At 40.5% G+C, this 11,112-nt stretch overlaps 1 protein-coding gene across 1 annotated transcript; it reads left to right on the top strand.

Annotated features, from left to right (window-relative positions):
* The first annotated feature begins 1,435 nt into the window (after positions 1 to 1,435).
* On the top strand, positions 1,436 to 10,634 carry LOC116662193 (NEDD4-like E3 ubiquitin-protein ligase WWP2). The gene is made up of 3 exons (XM_032475639.1): positions 1,436 to 2,547; positions 4,934 to 4,987; positions 10,586 to 10,634. Exons 1-3 carry the CDS (start codon positions 2,258 to 2,260, stop codon positions 10,632 to 10,634), a joined length of 393 nt encoding a protein of 130 aa, XP_032331530.1. The 5' UTR covers positions 1,436 to 2,257.
* The last annotated feature ends 478 nt before the right edge of the window (positions 10,635 to 11,112 follow it).

The raw sequence follows: 11,112 nt of genomic DNA, 5'->3' as shown, positions 1-11,112 counted from the left end.
GGCCATTTGAGATGTTGTGGATGGAACTTAATGGCATTTTGCTCAGTGAAGGTAAGCGACACAGAGAAAGACAAATACTGTATGATTTTATATGTGGAATCATAAAACAACAACAAAACGAAAAACAACTGGATCATAAATACAGAGAACAGACATCAGGGCATGGGAATTGGGTTAAATGGGTAAATGGAGTCAAAAGGTACAAACTTCCAGGCACAAAATAAATAAATCATAGGGATGTGATGTACAGCATAGTGACTACAGTTGATAATACTGTTTTGCATATTTGAAATTTGTGGAAAGAGTAAATCTTAAAAATTCTCATCTCAAAAATTCTCAAGAAAACAATGTAACGATGTACGGTGGTTGATGTTAACTAGATTTATCATGCTGATACATTTCCCAATATATACAAATATGAAATCATTTTGTTGTTTACCTGAAGCTCTTATGTCAATGATACTTCAATTAAAAATAACAAAGCCATATCGCTACACCTTCCTGGCATAAAGAATTGCACTCAGAGCTCTTGAATTAGTTTGCTAGGACTGCCTGGTACCACAGACTTCAGTGGCAAAACAACAGAAATTTGTCTTATTATCATTATACAGGGTGGAAGATAAGGCCCAGGGTGCTGGCAGGGTTAGTTTCTTCATTTGTCTTGCAGATGGACATCCTTTTGCTGATATGTTCTCTGTGTATACACAACCCTGCATGTACAAACTTCCTCTTAAAGGGGCCATTCAGATTGAATTAAGAGCCATTTTAAGGGCCGCATTTTAACTTAATCACAGCTTTGAAGACCTTTCCTCCAAATATCCTTTCAATCCTATATTCTGGGGATTGGTACTTAGAACATGTGAACACAAGAGGAAGGGGATAAATATGACACACTCCTTAGTTCATAACATGATCGGAGCATTAAGAAGCTGAGAGATTTAGAGGAGGAAAGAGTCCAAAGATCTGTGGCTTGTTTCTCTAGGTTTGATATTTGAGTGAAAAGTAAATTACCATCAAAGTCTAAACATTTTAGGTGTTCACCTAATTCATTGCCCAGCAGTTTCTTAGTCTGATCTGCGTTCAAAATTAGTGGGCTCCCACAGTTTGGAAGATGGAAGAGTCAGGGACAATCAGGAGGCTCCATATAGAGTGAAGACCAGGATCGGCCGTTTTAGGACTGTCCTGATGGGCACATGAGGTAGTGAGTTGTCCACATCCACACTTCTAGGTGCGTCCTCCCTGTTTCAACCAGGAAAACCCGGTGCAGTTTCCTTTTCAAGCTACTAAGCTCTCTAGCCTTCCCTCAGGCTATTTATTCACTTTTGAGCGGCCAGGTTGGGTAACCAGGCTACGCAGGGCGCACCCCCCGCCCCATGCCGTCATCTTTCACCGCTTACATAAGCACAGTGGAGGGTCCCACGGTTTTAGGGCTTAAGAGTCCAGTGCAGTGCTGAAGTGAGGTGAGTGCCTTCTTTCTCTGGAATTGTTTAGGTCGCTGATTCAGCCCCAGGTTATCTATCAGGTGGCTGCGTGTGGGAAGTAGGTCTTAGCTAGGAAGGGAAGAGGAAAGAGCGCAGGGAAAAGGAATATGAAGGGAAAGTGGAGGAAAGAAAGGAAACGTTGGGAAGGTGATTGCAGAAAGGAGAGAAAGAAGAGCAGTGGCGGTCGGCAGAAATAAAAGGGGTGGAGGGAACAGGAAAAGAGATTAGAGGAAAAGCAAGTAAGGAAGACTGTACAAAGAGTGGAGGGGTAGGTTAGGAATAACTGAAATAAGTGAGGAGGAGGATCGGGAAGAACAGCAGCAGACGGGCAAAGACGGAAAGTGAAGACCTGAGGCAGCACTAGGAAGCGACTGGTGCCTGAGGAAGAGTATAAAGCCGCAAGAAGTCTGTGGGAGGAGCTAGTGGGTAGAGGAAGGAAGTGGGGTATAATGCTTACAACATCCCACCTACGGTCTGGCCGCGAACAAGACTAACATGGCCGTGCATTCCTTGGGAATGGAGGGACCGTCAGGATGGGCTGTTGCGCGGGCTTCGAGACTGTAGCTTCGCAGAAGTGACGACAACCATCTGGCCCAAGCAGAGTGGGCAGCAGGCGGGCGCCGGTGCACGGGCGCCGGGCGGAGGATGTACCGGGCGCAGCGGGCGGCTCCCCGCGGCCGCCCCCGCGCCCCGGGCGCCGGGCCTTAGTGCTGGCGGAGGAGGCGGCGCGCGTGGGGCGGCCGGGCGGCGGCGGTGGCGGCGGGGCCCGTGCCGTCATGCCGTGGCTGAGTGGCGGCCGGCGGCGGCGGCGGCGGCGGGGACAGACGCGCGAGGCCCCGCGGGAGCCGCCGCCGCCCGCGCAGCCCCAGCGGGAGCCGCCGCCGGCCGCGGCTCCCACCGCGGTCCCCGCGCCCCCCGCGCCCTCCGCGCCACCGCCGCCGCGGGCCCGAGAGAGCGCCGAGCTGCCGCTGCCCGCTGGCTGGGAGGAGGCGCGCGACTACGACGGCCGTGTCTTTTACATAGACCACAACAGGCGCCAGACATCGTGGATCGACCCGCGCGACCGGTAAGGGGGGGCGCGGGCCCGGGCTGGGATTGGGGCGCCCCATCCTTCGGGCCCAGGGAGAGGACACCGGGAGGCCTCTGGGTCTGGGCGAAGATCGTGCGTCCCCGGGGCCCGGGCGAGGATCCGTGCGCCCCCATCCCACGGGCCCTGGCCGGGAATCAAGGCGAACCCTCTCCCGGCCTCGAGGCCCCGGATTGCGGAGCCCCGCTTCTCCGGCCTCCACCGCGGGCGGACACTCCGACTTGGTCCCCTCGTATCACCCGCTGACCGATGCCTTGGGAGCTGGGCGCCTGGAATTTCCTCTCCAGAGGCTTCCCTCTCTTCCTTTTTCCGCCACGGCCTCGCCCATCCCTGACGGGCCTCTGTAGCCTACCGCCCCCGGCTGTGGCCCCACAGGCGCCCCTGGTCCCGCGGTGGCCAGATGAGCTGTCATGTGGGTGCACAAACTTGAGCCCCATCTTCGTGGTGTGGGTTCCTTGTCTGGCTGGCTCAGCCTTATTTCCATTCGAAGACTGTGCCAGATGGGACACTTAAGGGATTCTCGATTCTTTAGGGGTAACCATCAAACTGTGATGGTTACTCTTTAGCGCCTTAAAAACTCAGTTACAATTCTGACGGAAATAGCCTTGTGTACTCTGGCCAGAATGGACTGATTAGACCCATATGCTTTTGGGATAAATGGAAAACATAAGTTGTATTTTAGGTGCCCTTTTTGTGCAACATACGAAGAGAACATTATCGTATTATTCATGTAAGTAAATCCTATGGAGTGAAAAAGGGAGTCTTCTAAAAGCACTACCAGATTGAGATGAATTAAATTCATGTAATGACGTTTTTCCTTAACTTTTTGTTCGATAGTCTGCTGATTTCAGTGGGTCAGCTGCTTTTGGAGAGATGCATTTTTTTTTGTGGAGTTGGATTTATGTTGAAACCAAGCTTTTTCAGTGATTACGTGGTATCTTGTCCTGTCTGGAGCAGCTTCTTCCCACACTGGGCCTGAGTGCCAGAAAGCAAATACTTAAAGCTTCCCAGTGATTTTAAGACTTGGAAGGCCCCGCGTGGTGACATCGCTCCTGCTTCCTCCTACCTGTACAGGAAAGTCAGCGCTTGCATGGCACTGGCGCTTGAAAATCAGCTTTTGAGGAGGGAAGCTGCTGAATTACTATTTGAAGATTTCTCTGGGTTCAGATGGGGAAAAGCAAAGAAAGGCAAAAGCATCGTGATTCCTAACATTCTCATGGAACACTGCAAACTTACGGACTCAGATGAATCCTAGCACAACTTTGAAGGATTGTAAGATACGTAGGTACTTTGAAAATCGGATGACGTCATATAATTTTAACCACAGTCTAGGGTCACAGATGTCTGATCAAGTCTTAGATAGTTCTGAAGTTTCTAAAGCTGCTTGGGACGTCATGCTGTGTGTCTGTTAAAAACCCAGACAGCTGGAAAATGAACCAATTCATTCACTAAAGCTTATTTTATGAGGGTAACATAAAACAGTTTGGTTATATTGGAATGGAGAGGCATAATGAAAATACGAATATGAAAATTTCTGTTTTAATGATAAAACAAGGAACTTAAGTGAACAGACTATAGAAATTAGCTTGTATAATCTTCAGTAACATGTAACTCATACACATTTCCTGTGTTCCTTTTTATACAGATTAGTTTGTGTTATTGAATGACTTCATATTTTGTTTTCAGACATCATTTAGTTACAGATTTTTAAAAAAGTACTGCTTAAATGCTAAAATACCACTCCAGTCAACACAAGTGAATATTTTGCATTTTTTTCTAAAGTAAAAATACATGAATACTTTTATGAGACGATATTTTTAAGAACTGAAAATTCAAACATTCAGCAGTATGAACTTCATTTTCCATCATACCTTGCCTGAATTATGGCTTGCCAAAAATTCTTACGTGGAGCCTTCAGAAGGGTATTATATATGTTTTTCCTCTTTCAAAACAGAAAATTGTCACTTTTTGTAGATGACTGTCCTTTAAACTTTTAATTAATTTTTATTATGTAGAAATAAAATGTAGAAATAAAGAAGAAAAAGAAAGAAATAAAATAAACTGCTTCTAAATGCAGTGTTTGCTCCATTTGCATCTAACATATTAAACCTTTTAAGGTCAGGTTTGATTTATGCAAAAGCTTGTGCTCAAAAAATGAGACTGTCACGTCTCTTCAGCAAATGGTGTTGGGAAAACTGGACAGCAGCATGTAAAACAATGAAGCTAGAACACTCCCTTACACCATATACAAAAATCAACTCAAAATGGATTATAGACTTAAACATAAGACAAGATACAGTAAACCTCCTAGAGGAAAACATAGGCAAAACATTATCTGACATACATCTCAAAAATTTTCTCCTAGAAGAAATAAAAGCAAGAATAAACAAATGGGACCTAATGAAACTTACAAGCTTCTGCACAGTAAAGGAAACCGGAAGTAAAACAAGAAGAAAACCTATGGAATGGGAGAAAATTTTTGCAAGTGAAACCGACAAAGGATTGATCTCCAGAATATATAAGCAGCTCATATGACTCAATAAGAAAAAAAATAAACAACCCAATCCAAAAATGGGCAGAAGACCTAAACAAGCAATTCTCCAAGGAAGAAATACAAATGATCAACAGGCACATGAAAAAATGCTCAATATCACTAGTTGTCAGAGAAATGCAAATCAAAACTACAATGAGGTATCACCTCACACCAGTCAGAATGGCCGTCATTCAAAAATCCACAAATGACAAATGCTGGAGAGGCTGTGGAGAAAGGGGAACCCTCCTACACTGCTGGTGGGAATGCAGTTTGGTGCAGCCACTATGGAAAACAGTGTGGAGATTCCTCAAAAGACTAGGAATAGACTTACCATATGACCCAGGAATCCCACTCCTGGGCTTGTATCCAGAAGGAAATCTACTTCAGGATGACACCTGCACCCCAATGTTCATAGCAGCACTATTTACAATAGCCAAAACATGGAAACAGCCTAAATGTCCATCAACAGGTGACTGGATAAAGAAGATGTGGTATATTTATACAATGGAATACTACTCAGCCATAAAAACCGACAACATAATGCCATTTGCAGCAACATGGATGCTCCTGGAGAATGTCATTCTAAGTGAAGTAAGCCAGAAAGAGAAAGAAAAATACCATATGAGATCGCTCATATGTGGAATCTAAAAAACAAAAACAAAAACAAACAAACAAACAAAAACAAAGCGTAAATAAAGGACAGAAATAGACTCACAGACAGAGAATACAGACTTCTGGGTACCAGGGGGGTGGAGGGTGGGAAGGGATAGCCTGGGATTTCAAAATTGTAGAATAGATAAACAAGATTACACTGTATAGCACAGGAAAATATACACAAAATGTTATGATAACTCACAGAGAAAAAAATGTGACAATGAGTGTCTATATGTCCATGAATGACTGAAAAATTGTGCTGAACACTGGAATTTGACACATTGTAAAATGATTTTAAATCAATAAAAAATGTTAAAAAAAATGAGGACTGTCACAAAACAACCGACAGCAAAGAAGGTAAATAAATGACAGTTTTTTTAAAGAAAATGAAAACATGGAGGCGTAGATTAATGAAGTAGGCTAGGTGAAAGTTGTTGCTGACATAAAGTATTATTTTATATTTAAACAAATTGTAATTGCATAAACTATACTACTTAAAGCAAAGTACTGTATAATTAAAGGTTAAGATTGTAAAGAAAATCTTTTGGAATTTTAGTCATTCCATTCAAGTTGTGTTGGTGTGTTTAACACATTGAATTGATTATTTCTAGCAGATGGTAGGTTGATGAATAATTGTAACAGTATTTTTTAAAAATTGTAGCAAAAAGGATATAAGGAAATTGTTAGGGAAGTGGCAAAAAGCTCAATATTTTAAATCATATTTAAAAATTTCATTGTGAACTACCTTAGTTTTAAATTCATTATGTCTGTAAATTAGTAACTGTGTGTGTAATTTTTGTAGTTGTTTACTGGAAATCATACCCAAGAGTTTGATTAAAACTATAAACTTAATTTACTATTTTTTTTTGGCTTAACATTTCCTTGAGTGGGTCTTGTGTTGTTTACATTTGTGGCACACATACATATTAAGTCAGAGTTCAGTGACTACTTTATAAAAAGATATTTATCATCTGGCAGTATAGGAGAATATTTTTGCTTCTTTTAATAGTGCTTTGAAAGGTTCTTTATATGTATATGCTTTCTGTCAGATTGTTTTCATAGAATGCAATTTTCCTAATTAAATTTCTGTCTGGAGTATCTATCTGTAGCTCCCCTACTGCAGTCATTCTATTGTGCTTTCTTACTGCTGATCTATTACTGTTTGCCTAATACAGGTGCTCTGATGGTACATGCATATTTATAATTGTTAATACATTTGTGATGTATTGATTCTTTTATCATCAAATGATGATCTTCCTTGTCTCTTATTAATAATTTTTTGGCTTAAGTGGCTTTGCCTGATATAAGGATAGATAGCTCCTCTTTCGGTTTCATTTGCATGGAATATTGTTTTCCATTCCTTTGTTTTGTACCTATGTGTGTCCTTAAAACTGAAATGAGTTTCTTGGTAGATAGAGTTGAGTATCATTTTTCTTTCTTTTTTTTTTTGTATTTCTTTTGTCACTTTGTACCTTTTGATTAGCGAATTCAATTGTTTACATTTGGAGTTATTATTGATATTTCAGGGTTACTAGCTAATGTCATCTTTTCACTGTTTTCTGGCTTTTTTTTTTTTTTTTTTTTTTTTTGTATTTCTGTTCTTCCCTTTTACTTGTCTGCTTTTATGTTTGCCAACTTGTGGTTTTCTATAATGGTATGCTTTTATTGCTTTGTCTTTATCTTTGTGAATGTATTGTATGTTTTTGCTGTGTGGTAACATGAGACTTACATGAAATGTTTTTAAGTTATAACAGTCTCTTTTACAATGATATCAGCTTAACTTTGGTTGAATACAAAGACTATTCTTTGTCTCCTGCCATTGTTATTTTTAGTGTCATAGTTTATTTTGTTTATGTTGTGTATTTGCTAGCTATTATAGTAGCTACAGTTATTTTTAATACTCCTTTAATTTAACTTTTATGTTGCAGTTTAGTGTGGTTAGCAGTCATAAGACAGTTAGGATTTTTTGAATCTAGCTATATAATTACCTTTACCAGTACATTATATATATACTTTTGTACCTTTTCACATTAATGGTTGTTGTCTTTTCATTTCTGTTTGAACAAAGAACTACTTTCAGCATTTCTTGTAATGCAGGTGTACTGGTGATAAACTCCCTCAATTTGGTTTTCTGGGTAAGTCTTTGTTTATTCTGTGTATCTGAATAATAATTTTGCTGGGTGGTGTATTCTTGTTTGACACTTTTTTCTTTCTGTGCTTTGGTTATATGTTATCACACACTCCTGGTCTATAAGGTTTCTGCTAGAAGTCTGCTCACAGCCTAATTAGGGGTCCATTTGTAATTTACAGTTGTTTTTTCCCTTTGGCTTGCTTTTAGGAGTCTGTTTATCTTTGATTTTTGACAATTTCATTATAGTGAATCATGGGGAAGATTATTTTGAATTGATCTAATGGGGTAGTGTCTTATCTTTGTGAGGTTGAGTATTCAAGGGTTCCCCAGATTTGGGAAGTTCTCAGTTATTATTTGTTTAAATAAGCTTTCTGCCCCCTTTTGCCTCTCTTCCCCTTTTTAACTCCGCTGATTCTGACAGTCCTATATATCGCGTAAGGTTTCTTTAGTCTTTTTCATTCTTTTTCCTTTGTTCTTGATTGACTGAGTTTTTCAGAGTTTTCTTTTTTTTCCTTTAACTTACTGATTCTTTTTTTTTTTTTTTAACTTCATCTGGTCCTGTGTTGTTGTCTATTTCATTCTCCATTTCATTCATTGAATTTCGCTGCAGATTTTCTCTGATTCTTTGTTTTTTATGATTTGTCTGTTGAGTGTCTCATTTTGTTCATGTGTTTTCCTGATTTTTATCTTTCTGTGTTTGTTGTAGTTCATTAAGATTTTGAGACATCTATATTGAATTTCTTATTAGGTATTTTGCATATTTCAATCTGTTTGGGTTTGGTTATTGGAGGATTATAGTCACAGTTGGTCATGTTTCATTGATTCTTTGTATTCTTTGAGTTTAGTGTTGCTGTTTTTGAATTTGAAGCAGTATAATCTCCTCTAATTTTTACTAGCTGCCTTTTGGTGGAAATAGGTTTTTTTTTTTTTTTTGGACCTGATTATACCTGCTCCACACTTCTTGCTTTGACATGGGGCAGAATTCTTAAACTTTGTATCTTCTCTTGATCTTATAACATACTAGGTCAGCTGCTTGAAACTTCTCTTTCATTTTCTTGATGGCAGTATAGCACTAATAATGTTTTTGTTTGATTGTTTTTTGGGTCTTATCTGTACATCCTTTCCTATTTTCTGTGCACACCTTTTCTGTGCCTGAGCTCTCACAGCTACCCTCAGAAGTACACACAAGGAACCAGCTATAGAATTGGGGAGAGGTGTGATTTTGGCATTTGGAGTGTTGGGATTGCCTTTGGGCTCCTTGTGGGGATCTTCAGGTGGTGTTTTCTCAGTGCTTTGTGATGGACTTCCTGTTGGCCTCCAGAACACTGTCAGTAGGAAACATGTCCATTTAAGCTCCTCTGATGGTCTTGTTCTTTCCTGAATTTCTTTAGCAGAGTGCTGTACAGTTGGGGAAGGCAGATGCCAAATTACTTTTCATTCTTTTCCCCTCAGTTGGATTGCTGACTTCCTCTAGGTCTAATTGTGCTGCCTAGGGGAGAGGGGTGATGTTGGCAAAATTCTACCCACCCATTCCAACCTGCATATATATATTTTTTTTCCTTTGATGGAAAGCTGGAACTTCTCTAGATGTGTAAGATGGACTTACACATCTCACCCGTGGGTGACTGCCCAAGTTAGTCTTCTGCAGATCTTCCTCGACTGTAGTCAGTAAGGGCTGGGGTCAGTTGACAGTATTCTGTTGTTTCCACAGCCTGTAACAAGGTCTCTCTACCTGTTACGTGATCCTCAGGTGTGCAGAATTCTACAACTCCCACAGAGGCACTTTTTTTCATGGATGGATGCATAAGTTTAGATGATAATAGGGGACAAAAACAAGGGATGTGTTATGCCACCATGATGCTATTATCACTTCCAAGGCTTCATCTTGTTTATCACTTGATTTCTTGTGATCTTCTGAAGTGTTGTACAGACCTTTATGATATTCTGAAGCCCTCATGAAATACCTTCCTTGTCAATTTGTTCTTTGTGGTAGAGCATAGGAAATAGCTATTCTGTTACGTCATGTGTTAGCTGTGTACTAGTTTTGCAAGCAGAATAATGATCATTAATGTGTAATTTAGTGTCAAATAGTAACCGTAAACTCATGTACTATCTTGTACAGAGGTCTTGGGGTAACTATTTAGCTATTTTCCTTTCTTGTTCGTTTGCTGATTTTTGCAGCTTTTATTTTTTAGCTAGGAGTATATTTTCCCATCTTCTTTACACATTACAGCTCATCAGGGGAGCTTTAGAAATCCTGATGCTCAGGTGCCTTTCTCCTCCAGATTGACCATATCAGTTTCTTTGAGAATGGGGCCCAGGTATTTTTTTTGTCTTCTCCTGGGAATTTGAATATGCAGGAGGGTGACAACCATTTTGTGCTAGGGTTAGAAAAAAGTAATTTAGGAGGTTCTAGTGTTTAGTAAATATAGTGTAAAAATCTTAAAATTCAGAGATCTTATGCATTTATTCCTTTTTCTTTATGGGTAGGACAAAGATTTTTTTTTATCTACTTTAGAACAAGCTTTCAGTAATGTAAGCAGTTGTACAGGCTTCTATGCTGCCTAAATTGGAAGTTTTTCCTCCTGTTAAGTTCTAAAAACTTGTTTGCAGTCTATGTCCATTGTCAGTATGAGTCAACAAAACTTACCCAGAAAGACCTCATACTTCTTCAGTCACCAGTTCTTGGTCTTGTTCAGGTGTTGTGACTTCTGTTCATCAGTGTCCGAACCATCTGAGAACCAGTAGGATCCTTGGTGAAGTAGAGCCCCCAGGAAGTGTGCTGGTCTTCTTATGTACCTCCTAGATTGTTTTGTCTTTGGACACTTTTTTTCTTTGCTGGAGGAAAGAAAATCTTGCTAACATCTTTCTCCCTGGAGGACAGGCCTGCCTTCAGAAAATCATGATATAGATGAGAAATTGGCTTGGTTGGTAAAGAATGGGGACAGAGGATGTGGTAGGTCTTCCAGGATATTTCATGAAGCTCTGCAGTATACTGAAGTGCCTTTCTTCCTTCTAAGGATATATCTATCTAAGAAGAGTTGTTACATAAGGAAGGAATGATCTGGGAGCGCCATGGCTTCCTGAGCCCTATTTTTCTTAAAATTTAGACTTTGGGAACTCCATCAAATTCTGTGTGCCCTTTTCTCTCTTTAGTCTGTCCTCTTCCAATTGTTCCTTGACTACTAATTGGCTGCATTCTGATTTTTATGTAGTATCAGTTTCT

The sequence above is a fragment of the Camelus ferus genome, chromosome X (assembly GCF_009834535.1).
Source record: "Camelus ferus isolate YT-003-E chromosome X, BCGSAC_Cfer_1.0, whole genome shotgun sequence".
Classification (NCBI taxonomy): Eukaryota; Metazoa; Chordata; class Mammalia; order Artiodactyla; family Camelidae; genus Camelus; species Camelus ferus.
Note: the sequence above shows the minus strand (reverse complement) of the source record. Positions and strands in the feature narration are given on the sequence as shown.

Bases quoted from the DNA above. Each gene is read 5' to 3' on its own strand.
- LOC116662193 (XM_032475639.1), top strand. From the start codon at position 2,258: ATGCCGTGGCTGAGTGGCGGCCGGCGGCGGCGGCGGCGGCGGGGACAG. The intron at 2,548-4,933 runs GTAAGGGGGGGC...ATTTTCTCCTAG, and splicing joins TGGATCGACCCGCGCGACCG to AAGAAATAAAAGCAAGAATA. The intron at 4,988-10,585 runs GCACAGTAAAGG...GGTCTTGTTCAG, and splicing joins AATGAAACTTACAAGCTTCT to GTGTTGTGACTTCTGTTCAT.